The following is a 22,070-nucleotide window of genomic DNA, read 5'->3' as shown; positions in this document are numbered from 1 at the left end:
GGTGGAGGTGAAGAGCTTCCTGGAGGCGCTGGACCGGAAGATCCAGGCCGGCATGACTTCCGCCCAGGCCTCCCAAGCTGGGGGCACCAACAACTAGTGCTGGCCGAGGCCCGGGACCCCCACCGTGAGTCCCAAGCGTGTGTGCGAGACCAGATGGCGCTAGGACGTTCCCTGTGTGCGTTGCTTCTGTAAATGCAGGCGCCGTGTGTCGTGTTTCCAAACCAGTTGTGCCGTCCACTCACTCCTTTCCAGAATAGAAATCTCTTCTCGCTTCTCTGGCCTTGTGAGGGTGGGACAACTGGAAGATTCTGACTCAGGAATCCAGAACCAGGTCTACCTTCAACATTTACGCAGTCAGGCCAGGGATGTTTATATCTTTCATAAGGGCTGTTGAAACCATATGAACTGAAAAAAAGCACTTTCTCATCCAAATATTGATATTCTTTACACCAGGCCATCGGGCTCCTTTTATCCGATAGCATTCAGAGTATTTGAAGGTCCTCCAGGTGCCAGCCTTGGGGGCACAGGGAGAACAACATTCCTCTCCGAAAACATCGGGAAGCTTTAAAATAACTGTTTAGTGGAGACTTACCCAGAGATGTAAAACAGGTTTCTGGTGGGTACATTTTCTGGTTTGGGAATCACCTGCATCCCCGATCCTGCCCCCTGCCCCCCAGTTTGTATGGTTGCGACAATGTTCCATTTCTTGGTTTTAATTTCTGAGCAGTTGACTGTGGTGTAGGAACAGCACACAGTGAGGGTGCCTAGCACAATGCCTGGCGCAAAGTACGTGCTTAATAAATATTTGTTCAATTAAAAAAAAGAGGGAGGCTGAGGCAGGAGAATCGCTTGAACCTGGGAGGCGGAGGTTGTGGTGAGCCGAGATGGCGCCACTTCACTCCAGCCTGGCAACAGAGCAAGACTCAGTTTCAAAATAATAATAATAATAATAAAATAAAATAAATAAAACAAAAAATATTTTTTCCAAGCCCCACTCAAAACCATGGTATTTTTAGAGGTGTAATAGTTGGACCAACATTGAAAATACATTCCATTTAATTCATGTGCATGCAAATATCCTTTTTCTTTAAAAATTGTTCTCAGTTGTAATATTACAAAAAATATTGGTAATTTATACCAATAACACAGGTTAAAATATTGTATAAATAATTTAATGACATTTGATTGGAAAAAATACATGTTCCACATGTCTTGACAATTTTTTCCTTCTCTATGAAATATATACTCATTAATAAGTTTCGGATGTTACAGTTATCTTTTTGATTTCTGGGATTTAATTTTAGGTATACTTGAATGCATTTTGTTAATTCCTATAATGATGTTGATATTTAATATAGGATTTTAAGATTAATTTTACTATTTACTGAATTTTAAACTATTCTACATGTTTTATTTATATAAGAAAAAAATCACACATGAGAAAAAATGTGTAGACCTGAAATATATCACTAGAGAGTTTCTGTCAAATGTGAATACCTTTGTTCCCAACACCTAAGGTAGCCTGAAGAGCAACTCCTTCCCCGCAACATGTGTCTTCCTCTGTGCTTGCCGTCAACTCCTGCATGGGGAAAGGTTTTGATTTCTGACACTATAGATCCATTTTTTTTTCTGTTTTGAACTTTATATAAATCCAGTCAAACATTGTAGACCTTAATTTGGTAATGGGCTACATTGCTATTTTTTGAGGTTATTTCATGCTATTTAAGGTATTAAATTAGATCAACATATTATCATTTATTCAAGTAATGGACTGACTCTGATATGAAACCTCAAAGTTTTCACATACATATGGAGAGAGAGAGAGAGAGAGAGATGAGGGAGAGAGGTTTTATATCTGAGTCAGTCTGTTAAATAAGTAAATGACAATATTTTGATTTATTTTCCTGTAAATGAACTTTAAATTTGTTTCCAGTTTATGAATATTATAAACAAAGCTGTTACAAATGTCTTAGTGTAAGTTTTCCTATGTTGTCTTCTTTTTATTGAGAAAATATGAAGTATGCATTTCTTTATTATAAGTTTAAATTTTTTCAGTTTTATTGAGGTATAATTGAAATATTTTAATAATGTATAGGTTTACGGTGCCCCACTTGACGTTTTGATGTTGTATTAGTCCATTCTCACAGTGCTATAAAAAATGCCTGAGACTGAGGGATTTGAGAAAAAAAGTGTGTTTAATTGGCTCACAGTTCTGCAGGCTGTACAGGAAGTGTAGTGGCTTCTTCTGGGGAGACTCAGGAAAGTTAGGATCATGGCAGAATACAAAGGGGAGCAGGTGCGTCACATGGCCAGAGCAGGAGCCACAGGAAGCGGGGAAGGTCTACACACTGTTAGGCAACTAGGTCTTATGAGAACTCACACACTGTCATGAGAACAGCACCAGGAGTTTGTTCTAAACCATTCATGAAAGACCCACCCCATGTCCCAGTCACCTCCCACCAGGTCACCCCTTCACAATTGAGGATTATAATACAACATGAGATTTGGGCCAGGACACAGATCCAAACCACATCAGATACACATGGTGAAACGTTCATCATGGCCAAGGTAATTTGTGTATCCATTTTCTCATGGAGCTACCATTTTATTTTTCTTAATGTACTACATGTGTGTGTATATGTGTGTGTCTGATGAGAAACCTACGATCTACCCGTTTAGCAAAAATCACATTTACAATACAGTATTAAATACAAGAACATTGCAGTACATTAGATCTGCAGAACCCATTCACCCTGTACAACTGAAACTCTGTACCCTTTGACCAACATCATTTGATTTCCCTCTCCTCACAGGCCTGGGACCCACTATTCTATTCTCTGCTTTCAAGAGCTTGAATGTTTTAGATCCCACATGTAAATGAGATCATTAAGTCTTTCTGCATCTGGCTTATTCCACTAAGCATCATGTCCTCTAGCCCCATCCCTGTTGTTGCAAATGTCAGAATTTCCTTCTTTTCAAAGCTTAATAAAATTCAGTTTTATGTATACACATTTTCTTTATACATTCATCAATCTGCGGTCATTAAATTATTTTACAAATCTACACTATTATAAATAATCTTGCAGTGAACATGTGTTTGACATAATAATTTTATTTCTTTTGAATATATGACAAGAAGTGGGATCACCAGAGCATATGATAGCTTTATTTTTCAATATAATGAATAACCAAACCTACCACACCATGCTTTTGAAGTCTTAGTCATATTTTATTTGCCTAGGCCAATGGCCCGAAAAATTTCTCCTACATTTTCTTCAGTTTGTACATTTAAATATTGAATCCATATTCAATTAATTTTTGTCTATGGTGAAAAACTAGAAATCTAGTTTTATTCTTCTATGTGTGGCTGTCCAAGTTTTTCAGCACCACTTACTGAATAGAGGGTTTTTTCTCCATTGCATATTTTTGTCAGTTTTGTCAAAGAACAGGTGGTTGTAGAAACTTGTCTTTATTTCTTGGCTGTCTATTCTGTTACATTATTATTATTATTATTATTTAGTAGCAGTACAATGCTGTCTTTCTTACTGTATCTGTGTAGTATAATTTGAAATCAGGGAATGTGGTGCCTTCAGCTTTAGTCTTTTTCCTTGGGATTGCTTTTGCTATTCAGGCTGTTTTTTGATTCCATATATATTTAAGGATTTTTTTAAAAACATGTAATCAATTATATTGGTTACTTGATAAAAATTGCATTGAATATGTATCTTGCTTCGGACAGTGTATTAGTCTACTTTGCATTGCTATAAATTAATGCCTGAGGCCAAGTGATTTACAAAGAAAAGAGGCTTATTTGGCTTACAGTTTTGCAGGCTGTGTGAGAAGCATGGCACCAGCATCTGCTTCTTGTGAGGGCCTCAGGAAGCTTACAGTCATGGTGGAAGGCAAAGGGGAAGCAGGCGGTGTCCTGTGGTGAGAGGGGGGCACAGGAGAGGGGAGGAGGGTTGCTAGACTCTTTTTAACAATCAGATTTCAAATTAGCTAATAAAGAAATAATTCACTAATTACCATGGGGTTGATACCAAGCTGCACCTGAAGGATCTTTCCCCATGCCAAAAACTCCTAGTAGGACCCACCTCAAATATTTTGGATCACATTTCACCATGAGATTTGGAAGGGACAATCACCTAAACTATATCATTTCACTCTTGTGTCCCCTGGTCTCAAATCCTTCTAAGACTGCAAAATCATCTTTTTTTTTTAATAGTTCCCAAAAGTGTTAACTTGATTAACCTCCAACTGAAAATTACAAAGTCTCGTTGGGGTCTTAAGGCAATTTCCCTCCAGCTGCGTGCTGGCAAAATGTTTTAAAGAGTTATGTACTTCCAAGGTGCAATATTGCCACAGGCATTGGGTAAATATTGTCAATACAAAAGGAATAAATTGGCCAAAGGCCCCACACACACCTAAAGCCTAGCAGGACAGATATTAAATCTTAAAGCTACAAAATAATCTATCTTGACTTTATGTTCTTAGTCAGGGTACACCGGGACAAAGTGGGTCCCCAAATCCTCAGGCACCTCATCCTTATGGCTGAGCACATTCCATGGGGCTAATATCACAGGCCAGAGTCAAGTGCAAGAAGAATTTCCAGGTTGGGAGTACAAGCCGCCTTTGGATCTACCATTCTGGGATCTTGAGGGTTGTGGCTGCATTTCCGTAGCTCCGCTATGAAGTGCCCTAGTGGGGACTCTGAACGGGGCTCCAACCCCATCTTTCCCCATCTTTGGCACTGCCTTAGTAGAGGTTGTTTGTGGTGGATCCAGTCCTGTAGCAGGCTTCCTCCTGGGCACATAGGGTTTTCTACACATCTTCTGAAATCTAGGTAGAAACTGCCCAGCCTCCTTCACTCTTGCATTCTGCATATCTGCCAGAATCCAGTTATCCCGGCACCATTTACTGAATGCAGAGTTTTTTTCCACATTGTTTGTTTTTGTCAGCCTTATCAAGTATCAGATGGTTTAGTTGTGCAGCTTTATTTCTGTTTCTATTTTGTTCCATTTGTTCTGCATATCTGCTCTTGTACCAGTACCAGCTGTTTTGTTACCATGTCATTATGGTGTAGCTTAAAGTTGGGTGTCATGATGCCTCTGGCATCGTTCTTTTGCTTAGCATTGCTTTGGCTATTCAGGGTCTTTTTTGGTTCCATATAAATTTTAGAATAGATTATTTTTTCTAATTCTGTGACGAATGATGCTGATAGTTTTATATAAATAGTATTGACTATGTAAATTGCTTTAGACAGTATGATAACTTTTACAATATTGGTTCTTCTAATCCATGAACATGAAATGTTTTCCCATTTATTTGTGTCATGTATGATTTATTTCTGCTGTGTTTTTATTATCCTTGTAGAGATCTTTCACCTTGTTTGTTACCTGTATTTCCAGGCATTTCATTTCTGTGTGTGTGAATATTTTAAGTGGGTTAGGATTGTGTTCTTGCTTTCACTCTCAGCTTGGACATAGTTGGGTATAGAAATATTAGTGATTCTTGTACATTCAGTTTGTATCCTGAGACTTTACCAAAGTTGTTTATCTATTTTAGAATTATTTTGGCAGAGTCTTTAGAATTTTCTAGGTATAGAATTATATCATCAGTTTGGACAGATACATCCCCTTCTTTTCCCATTTGGATGTTGTATTAGTCCATTTGCAAACTATAAAGAAACACCCGAGACTGCATAATTTATAAAGATTTTTAATTGTCTCATGGTTCTGCAGGCTGTATAGGAAGCATGGCTGGGGAGGCCTCAGGAACCCAACAATCATGACAGAAAGGGAAGCATCATGTCTTATGTGGCTGGAGCAGGAAGAGAGAGGAGGGAGTTGACACATACTTTGAAAGCAGATCTCCTGAGGACTCTATCATGGGAACAGCACAACAGAGGGTGAAGCATCCCCAAGATCTAATCATCTCTCACCAGTCCCCACCTCCAACACTGGGAATAACAATTTGACATGAAATTTGGGTGGGGACACAAACACAAACCATATCAGCTCCGTTTTATTTTTTCTGTTGCCTGGTTGCTTTGACTAGGATTTCCAGCAGTATGCTCAATAGGAGTGTGAGAGAGGGGATCCTTGTCTTATTTCTGTTCTGAAGGGGTTTGAGCTTTTGCTGACTCAGTATAATGTTGACTGTGGTTTTGTCATAGATGGCTGTTATTATTTTGAGGTATTTTTTGATGCCTAGTCTTTTGAGGGTTTTTATTATGAATGAATGTTGGATCCTATCAAAGCTTTCTCAGCATCTATTGAGAAAATCATATGGTTTTTGCTTTTATTCTGCTTACATGGTGAATCACAGTTACTGAATTGTGGATGTTGAATGAACCTTGCCTTCCAGGGGTAAAGCCTACTTGATCATGACGTATCACATTTTAAAGTGCTTCTGGATTCTATTTGTTAGTATTTTGTTGAGAACTTTTAGGTCTATGTTCACCAGGAATATTCATCTGATGTTTTCTTTTTTAATTATGTATCTTCCTGATTTTGTATCCCAAGAACACACAGTGAAGGATGGACAGTCTCCTCAACAAATGATGTAAAAACTGGACATCCATATGCAAAATAAATAAAATTAGACCTTCTCTAACACCATATAAAAAATCAACAAAAAATAAACATAACACGAAACCATAAACTCATAGGGAACATGGAAAAATAATTCATGTCATTTATTCAGAAATGATTTATTTGAAGTTAATCCCAAAAGTAAGCCCAGCAAAAAACTATGTGCAATTATATATCTGACAAGAAGTCCTATCAAAATGTATAAATAATCCATACAACTCAATAGCAAATGTCAAATGGCCTCATAAAAAGAGCAAAAACCTGAATAGATTTTTTTCAGAAGACACATGCATGAAAAACAGCATAAAAATGTCCTCAAGATGACTAATTGTCAGAGGAATTCGAATCAAAAGCACAATGACATATCACCTCACACCACTTAAAATGGCTATTATCAGCAAGACAAAAGATAACAAATGTTGGCAAGAATGACCCACAGCCATAAAGAGAGCTTTCATTGGCCAAGAGACTGATTTCAGTAACTTTCTCCTGTGAAGAGACCACTGACCATGGACTTGTCCTGGCCAATTTCTAGAGGCTGTGCACTGTGTGTCTTTCTGCCCCTGCACAAAACCCTTTTGATATGCAGGACCCAACTGTAATTCATGTACTTAAGTCCTCACCCCAAAGCAAACCTGAAATGCATGTATCATGTGTGTTTGCTTATTAGACATGACAGCCTCCACTCCATGTGAATATCCATAGCTCCTTTTATAGCCTGCTGAGTGTGTACACTTGACCAATCCATTTGCACAAATTCATTTCTCGTCTTTCCCTCTCTTAAAGTGCTTGCTCACAGTCCCTGTGGGAGGCGTTCTTCCCAGCCTGTTAAGATGGCCGTCCTGCAGCTTCAACCCTTTCTGAGAAATAAAGTCTCCTTTCTAAATTTATAAACTGGGTGATTCTTCCGTTGAAAGTACAAGCTGTTGGGAAGAGTTATATGGCGATTCCATAAATGCCTGGAAGACAAGTGTGGATAGGGTAGGGTAAGAACTCCTGGGGGCCACACACCCCACTCTGACGGAATTTCCCTGCAGACACTTCTGGGTTCTCAAGATGAGAATCCAAACAGATTCCCTCATGGCTCTGTCATCAGGAGAACTATGCTCTGATAAATATGCCCAGAACTTCCTCCAGACAGACCCTACAGGGAAAAAATACTTTTGAAGATTTCTATTCCATGTGAGGGGAAGGGATTCTTTTCCAACCCAGACAGCTTCATCTTAGCCTTCCTGAGTCATGAAAAGGGGTATAATTAATAAAACATCTGTTGTCAGATTCAAGAAAATAATCTGTGGATGCTGCAGCCTAAGGGGAGTAGAGGACAGAGGAAAATCAGCTGTACCACTGGAGACTCCTTGTAAATGGTGCAGCCTAGAGAAAGAATGGCAAGAAATCATTGGAATTCAATTTCCAGAACATATACTGCTCCCCTCCCCACCACATCACCTCACCACCAATATGATTCATCTGGATTAAAGAGAAAAGTGTGGAAAGGCACAGACTCCATCTAAGGACTAGAATTTAGGGAAACCAAAGGCAGTGGGAGAGAACAAGTCAAGGACAGTGAAGGGACTTAAAACCTCTGAGACCAACAGCTTCAGGAACAAGGTCACATCCCCTCCCTCAATGACATTAGATTTACCTCTCATGGGGCATCTGCAGGGTGCGCAGGTGAGAACTGGCAAAGAGAACATGAAGGCACTTTCCAAATCTCCATTAGTACCGAGCTTGCTTTAGCTCTGTTTGGAAAAAGCAAAACAACAACAAACACAACCAGGACTAGCATCAGTGTTGGAAGCGCCTTTCATTGGCAAGACACTAGGAAGGAGGGCAAATACGAGGCCAGTTACTATGCAAATATGCCACTGTGAGTGTGTGTGGTGGTAAGCTTTGAGACATAGGGTCTGTGCGTAAAGTTATAATCGATATAATCTTCAACCACAGAATCCTAAAAAAAGAGCCTTCCCCAAAGTCCCATCAGTTCCTGGACTCGCCATGTGTCTGGACCGTATCAGTGGATCCGGAGCTCCAGGGAAGGGGCTCCCCGATGGCTTTTGTGATTCCTTGCTTGCCGTGCTGAGGTCTCCCTGTAGATTATGTTGGGTTTTCTAAGGCCTATTTTCTATTGTAAAAGGTGGTGGGAGAAGCAATTTCCGTCACTGAAAGAGCGTTCTGAGCCAGGGCACAGCCCCTTCCTACTGGGCTTGAGATTCTGGGAGGAAAAAGTTCTCTGACAGGAGGAAAAAGTTCCCAGACAGGAACTTCCCTGCAGGGCGGGAGCTGAGCGGCAGGGGGCGCTCAGGGAGCACCCAGCACAGCACCAGCCCTGGGGCAGGTGCACAGGAGGCTGGGGCAGGGTTCTCTCTCAGGAATTGAATGTTCCTTATTTCAAAGCAATAATGACCTAACATTTAAATAAGAATTTAGCAAGTACGGATGTGCCTGTAAGTATTTTATTGTATATGCGGCCTATACCTAACCCAATAATTTAATGCAAACCAGATTTAAAAGGAGAAATGTCTAGGTTTTTCAAATGTATTTCTAGTTAGGAATTGAGGGGTGGTTTTATTAATTCAATGGGTGTTACTGTCCGGAGACACACTCATCCCAGAAGTTAGATGTGCAGAGGGCAAGGCTCAGGAAAAGTTCAGGTAGACAGTGAGCCATAGGAACGGGGAATCATGTTGAGGACCATGTCCTATGAGATTCTGGGTTTCTGTGAGAGGAGTTCTGTCTTCGTGGACTTCTGGGCATGTCAGAGGACAAATATCATTAAACAAAGTTCAGGGCAGGGAGCTCAGCATCCCACCGTGGTGTGGTCCACGTGTCACCTATCTTCTTCCTCAGGGTGGCGTGGCCTGAGCTATGAAAAACCTGCCTCATGAATATGCAAATGCACTGGTGTCTACCGAGGTAAATACAGATCTGTCCTTGCCCAGAGAGCATCACACAACAGCCACCTCCCTCCCCTACAGAAGCCCCCAGAGCGCAGCACCTCACCATGGACTGCACCTGGAGGATCCTCCTCTTGGTGGCAGCAGCTACAGGCAAGAGAATCCTCAGTCCCAGGGCTGATGAGGGGACTGGGTCCAGTTAAGTGGGGTCTCATCCACTCCTCTGTCTTCTCCACAGGCGCCCGCGCCGAGGTCCAGCTGGTACAGTCCGGGGCTGAGGTGAAGAAGCCTGGGGCCTCAGTGAAGGTCTCCTGCAAGGTTTCCGGATACACCCTCACCGAATTATCCATGCACTGGGTGCGACAGGCTCCTGGAAAAGGGCTTGAGTGGATGGGAGGTTTTGATCCTGAAGATGGTGAAACAATATACGCACAGAAGTTCCAGGGCAGAGTCACCATGACCGAGGACACATCTACAGACACAGCCTACATGGAGCTGAGCAGCCTGAGACCTGAGGACACGGCCGTGTATTACTGTGCAACAGACACAGTGTGAAAACCCACATCCTGACAGTGTCAGAAACCCTGAGGAAGGAGGCAGCTGTGCTGGGGCTGAGGAGATGACAGGATTTATGAAGTTTAAATCTGTTTAGAAAATGGGTTGAGTAATTGAGTAAAACAGCAATGGAAAGATGTGTATACTATCATTATGTAGGAAATAGTATTTTCAACTGTCACCCTGTAAGTAACACTCACAGAGTGGGAAAGGCAGCCATCAATCAAGCTGATGCAAACATTCCCATGGAGGCTTTGTGGGGACATACATTTTAAAATTGGATGTATAAATCATTAGAAACAGGATTGCTTGATCTCATGGTAAGACTAAATATAATTTCCAAGAAGTGGCCGAAATTTCTTCCAAAATGTCTTTGCCCTTCCTTTTACATTGAATTTATTTTAAAGGAGTTTTAGGATCGCAGCAAGTTTGAGTAGAAGAAACAGAGTTCCCATGCACTCCTGCCCCCCCACGCTCAGCCTTCTCTGCTATCAACACCCTGTACCCGTGTCATAAATCGGTTACAGAGGATGAATCTCCACAGACACATTGGTTGTTTCCTTTTCTGGTGGTCCCTAGTATAACAAGCCTCAACTCTCTTGAAGCACCCCAGGTTCAAGTGGATTCTTCAAGTGGGTTACTGGGAATGATGCCAGGTAGAGGGAAAGTGGGTGGGGCCATTCCTCTTTGCACTCTTTCCTCAAGGATCCATAAAATGTACATTTACATGGAGCTCCTCTTTCTCCTGGTTTTATATGCCCCTTCCCCAAGGGTAAGGTTTCCCAGTGTTTACAGCGGGGGTTCCCAGTCCCCATGCTGTGGATCCGTTAGGGTGTGCAGTGTGTTAGGAACCGGGCCACACAGCTGGAGGTGAGTGGGGGCGAGCCAGCATCCGTTAGGGTGTGCAGTGTGCTAGGAACAGGGCCACACAGCTGGAGGTGAGTGGGGGTGAGCCGGCATCCGTTAAGGTGTGCAGTGTGTTAGGAACCGGGCCACACAGCTGGAGGTGAGTGGGGACGAGCCAGCATCCGTTAGGGTGTGCAGTGCGTTAGGAACCGGGCCACACAGCTGGAGGTGAGTGGGGGTGAGCCGGCATCCGTTAGGGTGTGCAGTGCGTTAGGAACCGGGCCACACAGCTGGAGGTGAGTGGGGGTGAGCCGGCGTCCGTTAGGGTGTGCAGTGTGTTAGGAACCGGGCCACACAGCTGGAGGTGAGTGGGGGTGAGCCGGCGTCCGTTAGGGTGTGCAGTGTGTTAGGAACCGGGCCACACAGCTGGAGGTGAGTGGGGGTGAGCCGGCATCCGTTAAGGTGTGCAGTGTGCTAGGAACAGGGCCACACAGCTGGAGGTGAGTGGGGGTGAGCCGGCGTCCGTTAGGGTGTGCAGTGTGTTAGGAACCGGGCCACACAGCTGAAGATGAGTGGGGGAGAGCCGGCGTCCGTTAGGGTGTGCAGTGTGCTAGGAACAGGGCCACACAGCTGAAGATGAGTGGGGGAGAGCCGGCATCCGTTAAGGTGTGCAGTGTGCTAGGAACAGGGCCACACAGCTGAAGATGAGTGGGGGAGAGCCGGCATCCGTTAAGGTGTGCAGTGTGCTAGGAACAGGGCCACACAGCTGGAGGTGAGTGGGGGTGAGCCGGCATCCGTTAAGGTGTGCAGTGTGCTAGGAACAGGGCCACACAGCTGGAGGTGAGTGGGGGTGAGCCGGCGTCCGTTAGGGTGTGCAGTGTGTTAGGAACCGGGCCACACAGCTGAAGATGAGTGGGGGAGAGCCGGCATCGCTGCCTGAGCTCCATCTCCTGTCGGATAAGCTGTGCATTAGATTCTCCTATGAGCCGCATTCATTTTATATGTATATACTTTAATTCTAGGGTACATGTGCATAACGTACAGGTTTGTTACATAGGTATACATGTACCATGCTGGTTTGCTGCACTCATCGAATTCTATTGTGAACTGTGCATGCAAGGAACCTAGGTTGAGCGCTCCCTATGAGAATCTAATGCCTAATGATTGCAGGGGGAACAGGTTCATCCCAAAACCACCTGCTGGCATCATCCATGGAAAAATTCTCTTCCACCAAACTGTTCCCTGGTGACAGAAAGGTTGGGGACACTGGTGTAGAGGCAGGTCTGTTCCTCGGAAAGCCAGCAGCTTCTAGTGAATCCCCTAATTAATGTCCTTTAATGACAAGTGGAGACTTTGGTCATGAGGGCCTTCGTGAATAATGCCCTACAGTTGGATTCAGAACATTATAAGCTCTTGGGGGGTGTTTCTGGATAAAGCCCTTTGTGCAGAAAATGCAGACACATCCATGGGATCCATGCAGGAAAAAAGCTTCCTTTACGAAGTGGTTTGGCACCTGGAAGGAGCTCTCAGGGTTGGGCACCGTACCCTTTGCTGGCTGCACTTTAGCCAGAGGCCTGACCCTGATTGGTCTTGCAGTGGGAGAGCCTTTCTGGGGTCAAAGGTTACAAAAATGCCTGTCATCTTCCAGCTGAGCAAGCCCATCTGTGTGCTTGTCAGGGTCAACCCCATGAGGGGTGCACTCTGGAAGATGACAAGATGCACACAAACCTCCTCCCACTGATTATCCACTACCACACACTCAACGGCAACCCGTGCTCCAGAAAGGGACAGGGGCCTGCAGGGATAAACAGAATGGACGTATTTTCTTAACTGGGAAAGACACTGCCAAATGCCACATGTTTCAGGAAGGTTAACTCATAAGTGTTCAGGAAGTGACTGAAGGGCAGTGGTGGGTGAGGTGACGGGACAGCCTCAGGGCTGCACATGAGGAGGGCTCCCTCCCCACACAGCCCTTTCCTCCAGGAGCTGCACCAGGAACTCGTAGAGGATCAGGAAGGATTCTGAGAACATTCTTCTGTGGTGCTGCCTAGAGGGGGAAATAAATTATAAAAAATAAATCAATTCTAAATAAACTATGACATTTGTTTTTAGAAACTATTTCTGGAACCTGTGGGAACCCTGACATAAGCCACCATTCTCTGTGAACAAACATATAAACCCTCCTTCCATGGGGAAGTCAACGAAGTTGGATCGCTTCTTTCATGGATAATATCCCCCAAACTCCTCTCCATTCCCTGCGTATCCCCGGGTCTCTCAGTGACAAGTTCTCCTCAGTGGAATGTGGTTGATGTAGTGAGATCTTCAATTTTCCCGTTTTCTGTGTTCTCATGTTCTCCCTTCATCTGAGATTAGGAAACTCGCCTGCATGTAGTACATCACAGTCTAATGTCTCTCATGGACAAAATAGTGGCCACACCAACCAACCCTGTGGCTGCCAGCAACCGCCGGCGGCCACCATCCCTTCCACAGCCTGTGTCAGAACAACACCTGAGAGATTGTATTAGCAACTTTCCTTCGGAATCATCTTAAAAACTTTGTGTCCCATTTCACATGGAGATGTCATCTATCCATTTTCTCTTCATAGACAAATAGAAGGAGATGAATACCCAATACACTTCATATCTCCGGATTATTCAAATATAATTGTCACTTTATCACCTTCTGATTTCTGGCCTTTGCAGAACACTCTATAAATTTTTCTCACTGGTGTTATACCAAAAGTTGTGAAGCGCCAGATACTGGGATTAATTTAACCAACATTATTATTCTAATAGTTCTTAGAATTTAGAATTACAATTATCCTCTTTTCGTATATGGATAAACTAACCTATGCCTTTGAAAATAAGCCCTTACATGAGAGTGAAAAGCAATAGATTTGGAGAATTTCCTTGCAAATCCAATATTTGGAAAAGGGATTTTATCACAAATATACAAATTAACTTACAATTGAACAACAAAACCACAGAATTTAATTTTAAAATGGGCAGAGACCTGAATAGAAACCATATCCAAAAAACAAACATAAAAAGTGATCAACTTGATTTTCATTAGGTGTACTTATGTTTAATATTTAAAAACTTCTACTAAACTATGAGAATGGGTAAAAATTACAAGGTAGATAATATCAGATGGTGATGAGGAAGTTGAAAAACAGGAACTTTCATCCCTTGCTGGTGGGAATGCCGAAATGGCACATAGAAAACTACAGTTAATAATTTATTGTATATTTCAGAATAGCTACAAGATAAGATTTGGAATGTTCATAACACTAAGAAATAATCAGTGATAGAGATGAAGGATATCCTAGTTATCCAGATTTGATCACTGCACATAAAATGCCTTTATCAAAATTATCAGTTGTACCACCTAAATATTTTGAAATATTGTGTATCTATATAAATCAAACATTAAAAAACACCAATGCGGTGGAATCCAGCTAATTGCAGATACCCATTAGATGGGAAGTTCTACATAATCTGTAAACTAATCAGAATCTGTGGGTTTGTAAAGGACATTAGAAATCAACTAGGCTGCTTGTTTCTAAAGATAAGTCTCCCAAGTTTAAATATTTTCCTAATGGGTGGCAATTTTGAACATAGAAGAAATGGTAATATTTGTGTCTGGTAAGTTTTCTTCTTCTCGTGTCACGAGAAAAGTTTGCAGGGAGGAATCTGGGACCATCTTTCAAGTCTCAACTTCACTGTGATTACCTCAGTAAATATTTTCTGATACCCCTGACTAAGATAAGTCTCGTATCTGTCCTAGAAACTAAAAGTAGAATTCTAAGCATCTACCTGACCACATGGACCCTTCCTCTTCACCAAGGAGTTCCAGAGACACTTTTAAACCTAGCTCAGGCCGTGTTAGAAACAGAGGATCAGAAATGCCTCATTATACCCTCCTCCCTTTGGAATTCAAGCACAACTAACCAGCATTTTTGTGAAAACAGAGCTTAAGCCTCAGAAAACAGATTATTTGTAGCAGTAAGATACCAAATTCTAACCTTACTCGAGAATATCATCACATGACAGAGAGCAGGCATTGAAAGGAATCAAAGGCTTTTACCCTAAAATGTATTCCTTTGACATATTTTAAAATAGCCAGGCACAGTTATCTTTTGTGAGAGAAATTTACATTCTGTAGAGAATCTCCTTCCCTTTCCAGGTCTTTCTCTTATACCGAAGAGATTAGCTGAGAGTCTAGCATCTTGTAAAGGTCTTAGGAGAAAACATTTCCCATCTACTGGCTCTAAAGGTGGCCACATAAGAGACTTCATCTACACAGTAAGAATCTTGTTCTCCAAAACCCGCTATCTTAACCTAGAAACATTTTTCTACCGGTTTCAGGTCTTTAGAAAAAAGCTTAAATCTTTCAATCAATTGTCAATCAGAAAATATTCGAACTCCCTGTAAATTGTAATCCCCGCCCCACACTGCCTCACTTCTAGCTGTTTTGTCTTTATGGACCAAATCAACATATATCTCACATGTGTTGGTTGGTGACTGTCTCTCTAGTACATTAAATTTAAGCTGCCATCAAGCCGCTTTGGGCACATGTTCTCAAGATCTTCTGGGGCTGTTCACAGTTCATGGTCCTCACATTCGCCTCAGAATAAATCTCTCTAAATATTTTGCAAGGTTGCTTTTTCATCAGTAGTTCTAACAGAACCTACTCTGGTTTTTGTTAAAAGCATTATATTAATATAGTATTAGTAATATTAGTATTAGTTATAACATGTTGGAAAATTCTTATGAAGTTATGCATAGACTAACAATGGGATCAAGTGTAAATGTTTCAAAGTATTTAAGCAAGTTATTTCAAAATTTATCTTCTGCAGATACTTCTATCAGATTCATTATATCAGCTAATTACTTGCTTTATGATTTTTGCATTTTATTGTAGATGATCACACCCTATATTTTCTTGGCCTTTATCGTAGAAAATTGTGTGAAACTAGTCAGGGCTACATTTGCAAGTAATTGTCGCAGTGGCTGCCAGAATCAAAGTGTGTTTCCTCTGCAGCCACCAGTCACTCAGATTACTCCAATGACACCTTAATTTTGTTTCCTGCTTGGCTTTGGGCCTTAGTCTTGTGCTCTCCAGACAGACTCTGTCTTTCATCTCCCCCAGGTCAGGCCAGAGCCACATGGACCTGATGATTGTCAATGTGGTGGGAAGGGTCGCACTGAACGGGCACTCTCTGTCCTTCTGAGGGGGCCATACTGCAGGCAGACATGGCAGTCCTGGCTCAGGGTGTGTCCTTCCAAGTATCCCTGCCCTTCCTGCAGGTTTGATGCTGATCCATGCATCTTCCTCCCATTCCTGGGTAGAGGGTCTCCTTGTTCTTTCCCCAATCTTCTCCCAGTAGCCACTATGTCTTCCCACTGATGTCTTCAGCTTCCTCTTTTCTGCCCTTCCCAGCAGATGAGTCTGTTATTCCTGAGGGAAGAGAGAGGAGGTGGGAGATGAGGCTGTTATTCCTGAAAGAATGGACAGAGCTTTGGAGCTTTTCTTTCTTCTACCCCAGTTTCTATGAGTTCCTCCAGTGCCTGTAACACAGAGCTGTCAGTGGCTTTGCCCCTGCATGTTAGTTCTTTGGTCATGTAGTGGTGGTGAGGGAGCTGGGTCTGGATGCATTTCAGCCACAGCTGCTGTTCCACTTCCCCACACAGAACCGTCTCGGGAGTAAGAGGGTGGAGATTTTTCTGATGTGTCCTCAATCCTGGGAGAAAAGTTTTCAATAGCAATAGGAATCTCTCAGTTGTGAGTCTTGTGAGAATTTAAACAATAACTTCTTTATTATACTCAATTTTAAACAATCCAAAGAATATGTCTAATTTAATTTTGCACTAGCTTATGTGACATTTGCAGGCCTCTGACCCAGATAAGGTCATATTCTCTTCCTGTTTGTTCTTGCAAGTCACTGAATTTCACAAGATGTAAGGTCTCTTGATTATACTATAACATCAATAATCTGGTGTACTAAAGAAAATGTGCTAATTTGCAGCTTACTAAAATTAGTTGTTTTAGTAAAAATGATATATTTGTTATAGCATGCCTACATCGCCAGGCTGAGTAGAAGCTTTATTTGTAATACTCAGAAACTGCAAGTAACACACATATTAAGGAGCTTTCTAAATAAATACTATGGGTGAATTCTTTAACTGGAATACTGTTCCTCATTAGAATCAACACATTCTTTATACACAACCAAATTGCTGACTCACAAGTAATTATACTGAGCAAGAAGGCACACAAATGAAATTGAAAATATAAGATTTCACTTTAACAAAATCTTGAAAAATAGATCTGAATTAACAAAGATGAGAGGTTGACTCAGTATGGTGAGACAGAAATGATGGGAGGCAGGAATGAGAGGAACACAGGGAAGCTTTTAAGTGTAATTCATCGTTATCTCGATTGTTATTTTGGATGCACAGGTGAGCACACGTGCAATTACGTTTTTTTTCCTTTGGAGACATGGTTTTGCTTTGTCGTCCAGGCTGGAGCTCCGTGGTGAGATCACAGCTCTCTGCAGCCTCAGACCCTGGGTGTCCAGCAATCCTCCTCCCTCTGCCCTATGTAGCTGGGACTACAGCTGTGCACCATCATGCATGGCGTCAGTGCGTATTAAACTGCACACTTTAATTATGCAGTATTTATTATATAGCAATAATGCCTCAATAAGCGTATTACAAATAAGTGGATAGATAATTTGTTAAAGATTGATGGAAAGATAGATACCAACATGAGAAATGTATGACACTCAAGAAAATAAAACTGTAAGAAACTTGCTTTTCTTTATATTTGTTAGGTAATCACCACAGTGTGTACACATCACACCATGTTCCCATTACAGAGAAAAGGTTCTGCAAACCTCACGAGCTGCGACCCCTGTGTGCTGGGCTTGGTTCAGGGAGAAGTCAGGTCCAGTGGTGAGAAGCACAGGCCCAGATGCCCAGGCTCACTCTGACCAAATGTGAGCACTGGGGACATTGTAAAACCCACCTGTGCTTTTGCTGATAATTTTTCATCTTTAACATGGAAATAATATTGATACTATATACCATGGTTTCTCTGCGTATGTAAAAATAAAAGATGATTGGTGCTAACTTTAAAAATATGCAGTTTATGTAGATCTATGGTACCTCAATAAAACTGTTTTAAAATAAAAATTACAAAATTATAAGATTTTTAGGTTTTAAGGTTTAAGTTTATCACAAAACAAACTGACAATAGGAAAGCACAATTTCCCAATGCTTTCAATATCACAAATCTCCCCGAGGACATTCTGACATGCTCTGAGCCCCACTATCTCCAAAGGCCTCTCACCCCAGAGCTTACTATATAGTAGGAGATATGCAAATAGAGCCCTCCGTCTGCGGATGAAAACCAGCCCAGCCCTGACCCTGCAGCTCTGAGACAGGAGCCCAGCCCTGGGATTTTCAGGTGTTTTCATTTGGTGATCAGGACTGAACAGAGAGGACTTACCATGGAGTTTGGGCTGAGCTGGCTTTTTCTTGTGGCTATTTTAAAAGGTAATTCATGGAGAAATAGAAAAATTGAGTGTGAGTGGATAAGAGTGAGAGAAACAGTGGATACGTGTGGAAGTTTCTGATCAGGGTTTCTTTTTGTTTGCAGGTGTCCAGTGTGAGGTGCAGCTGGTGGAGTCTGGGGGAGGCTTGGTACAGCCTGGGGGGTCCCTGAGACTCTCCTGTGTAGCCTCTGGATTCACCTTTAGCAGCTATGCCATGAGCTGGGTCCGCCAGGCTCCAGGCAAGGGGCTGGAGTGGGTCTCAACTATTAGTAGTACTGGTGGTAGCACGTGGTACCCAGGCTCTGTCAAGGGCCGATTCACCATCTCCAGAGACAATTCCAAGAACACGCTGTATCTGCAAATGAACAGCCTGAGAGCCGAGGACACGGCCGTATATTACTGTGCGAAAGACACAGTGAGGGGAAGTCATTGTGCGCCCAGACACAAACCTCCCTGCAGGAACGCTGGGGGAAATCAGCTGCAGGGGGCGCTCAGGACCCGCTGATCAGAGTCAGCCCCAGAGGCAGGTGCAGATGGAGGCTGTTTCCTGTCAGGATGTGGGACTTCATCTTCTTCTGACAGTTTCTGTAGTGAACCTCTCTAACCTCAGAATTCTGTGCTTACTAATGTCATCTCTACGTATTTTTTAAAAGATCATTTTAATATGAGCACCTATTGTCACATGCACCAAATGCAGATTGACGCTTATGGAGATGAAAAGTTCTCAACCATGGTCACCAGGATGAGAGTCCTGAAGAAACTCAGGGGTGCCTGGTGACTCTTCTGCAATCAGTCCTGGGACAGAAACCTCAGGGAGATTCCCTGACTAGAACAGTCTTTAGGAATTTTTATCGCAACCAACAGAGAGGCTGGGCCAGGGTCAGTGTCATGTAGAAACTCACAGGTTTCACGTCTGACCCTTCTCCTGACACTAAAGCCAACAGAGAGGCTGGGCCAGGTTCAGTGTCATGTAGAAGCTCACAGATTCCACGTCTGACCCTTCTCCTGACACTAAAGCCAACAGAGAGGCTGGGCCAGGTTCAGTGTCATGTAGAAGCTCACAGATTCCACGTCTGACCCTTCTCCTGACACTAAAGCCAACAGAGAGGCTGGGCCAGGTTCAGTGTCATGTAGAAGCTCACAGATTCCACATCTGACCCTTCTCCTGACACTAAAGCCAATCAGCATCAGCACTGACCTGGTGCTCCTTTTGCTCCCAATCCATGTTCTTTCTTTGGAGTGTTTCTTCTCTCTTTTTATTTGCTTTTCCTGTTTCCTGAAAAAGAAACAGATGGTCCCCTTGGTCCACATTCCAGGGCTCAAGGCATTTTCTTGGAGCTCAGGTGGGGCTCAGGCTGTGGCTCCTGCAGCCACGTGGGAAAGGCTGATGGGATTTCCTTCTCTCCCCATTTTCTCAAGACCCTCCACTGTGTTGTGTGTAGGCTCTTCTGGGAGTGAAGTTGACCATTAATACTGAAGGGGACAAACTTATTTGATCAAAATGGGATGTGGATGTGGAGTTAACCCTGTTCCGTGCACAGTGTCAGAGTCGTCTGCTTCAGAAGTAGTGTTAGAAAGAGCTGGTGAAATTGATCCCAATCAAGATGGAGCCCCTCGTGTTAAACCCTGATGAATGAAGCTGGGGAAGGCCATGAAGGAGGGTTCTAACACATATTCCTGATAATAAGAACTACCATAAATAGACTCTGCACAGCCACAACCTTTTACACAGAGGCCACCACAGCCTTAAAAGAATTATTTCTCCCAGTGTATCTGCCCAGCAACTGCCTGTTCAACTTTACACCGATGTCCCGCCTGTTATTGATCCTTCTAGCCCAGGACAATTGTCTTAAACAGCTGATGTGACCCTCCTCATTTTTCCTTTATTCTCTATCTTCCTATACCTACCTGAATGCACCCATACATTTCCATTGCAATACACATCCTAGAATAAATATTATTACATTTTAGAGTCTCTCTCTCTCTGTTATTCAGGGTTGACAAGCTACAGATGGACATGCCACTTTCTTTTTTATGACTTTTTTAAAAATTTTATTATTCTTATACTTTAAGTTTTAGGGTACCTGTGAACAATGTGCAGGTTTGTTACATATGTATACATGTGCCATGTTGTTGTGCTCCACCCATTAACTCGTCATTTAGCATTAGGTATACCTCCTAATGCTCTCCCTCCCCACTACCCCCACCCCACAACAGTCCCTGGAGTGTGATGTTCCTCTTCCTGTGTTCATGTGTTCTCATTGTTCAATTCCCACCTATGAGTGAGGGAAAAAATGATGAGTTCATGTCCTTTGTAGGGACACGGATGAAACTGCAAACCATCATTCTATCATTCTTAGCAAACTATCGCAAGGACAAAAGACATGCCACTTTTCTGTGAGATGTGGAGGATGACAGTTTTTGGAGATGTCTGGGAATACCCAGTGTCCAGAAGATCATCCATCAATAAGTGCAGGCTGGAGGTCCCAGAGAGAGGCGAAGCTGCTGAATCATCGTGGAATTTCATTTTCTCCAGTTCTGCTCTGATGGAATCAGGCCCACCAGTTTTGCTTGTCTTAAGTAAATTCACAGCACCACATACATTAGTGTTGCAGTGAATAACTACAAAGTCTATCCTAACCAAGTGCAGCATCAAATTTACCATTACCCAGAGTGAAGAATCTTTACCATGAGATCTATGTTCATAATTTTTTTAAGGTGAAAAAGTGATCACTATCCAATCAGGCAAATATGATTTTGCTAATGAGTGGTAGATGTTGCATGTATTTTTGGATGTCAACCCTTTTTCAGATGCATGGCTTGCAATTATATTTTCCCATTCTGTAGGTTGGAATTCTTTTCACACTTTGTAGAATCTTTTTGTTGTGATGTAGTTCCACCTGTTTAATTCTGCTTTTGTTGTCTGTGCCTTTAATGTAAAATATAGGAAATCATTGTTAATATATTATTTTCTGGGTGGGGGAAATTTTACAATTGCAGGCCATATGTTTAAATATTTAGCCCATTCAGAGTGATTTTTGTGTTTATTCTAACCTAAAATTCTTAACTCTTTGCATGTGTACATCCAGTTTTTCTAACACATTCTTAGGGAGAGACTTGGTTTATCTGTTTTATATTGTGGGTTCTCATGCTGAAAATCAGTTTGCCATTGATACATCAGTTTATTTCTGAGCTCTTTCTACATGTTTATGCCAACTCCATCCTGTTTTTATTATTCTACTTTTGTTATTACTTTTGAAATCTGGAAGTAAAATGTAAGTTTATTTTTGCCTTTTTACAGATACTATAGCAAAATATTTTAACCTTTCACTCTTCCATATGATAAAAGTATGGCTTTAAATAATGGCTTTTATTATATACAGGTTACATTCTTGTATTCCTAATTTTTAGAGGTTTTATTATGAGATCTTGAATTTTTTAAATGTTATTTTCTGTGTCTGGTGAGAAGTTAACTGATGCTTTTCCTTTATTATCTTAATTTACCACATCAGATTTATTGATTTGAAGATATTGATTCATCAGTGCATCTCAAAAATAATTTGGAGCTTGTCATGGTGTACAATCCTTTTAAAGTCTTATAGAACTTAGTTGACTATGAAT

At 42.1% G+C, this 22,070-nt stretch overlaps 2 gene segments (V, D, J or C); both read left to right on the top strand.

Moving 5' to 3' along the window:
* The first annotated feature begins 105 nt into the window (after positions 1-105).
* LOC129523550 (immunoglobulin heavy variable 1-24-like) lies at positions 106-10,506 on the top strand. The segment is given in 3 exon segments: positions 106-616; positions 9,444-9,643; positions 9,729-10,506. Coding segments are annotated over 2 exon segments (363 nt in total).
* A 7,835-nt stretch (positions 10,507-18,341) lies between these two features.
* On the top strand, positions 18,342-18,954 carry LOC101129516 (immunoglobulin heavy variable 3-23-like). The segment is given in 2 exon segments: positions 18,342-18,450; positions 18,554-18,954. Coding segments are annotated over 2 exon segments (447 nt in total).
* Positions 18,955-22,070: the final 3,116 nt, after the last annotated feature.

Source organism: Gorilla gorilla, chromosome 15, assembly GCF_029281585.2.
Source record: "Gorilla gorilla gorilla isolate KB3781 chromosome 15, NHGRI_mGorGor1-v2.1_pri, whole genome shotgun sequence".
Lineage (NCBI taxonomy): Eukaryota > Metazoa > Chordata > Mammalia > Primates > Hominidae > Gorilla > Gorilla gorilla.
Note: the sequence above shows the minus strand (reverse complement) of the source record. Positions and strands in the feature narration are given on the sequence as shown.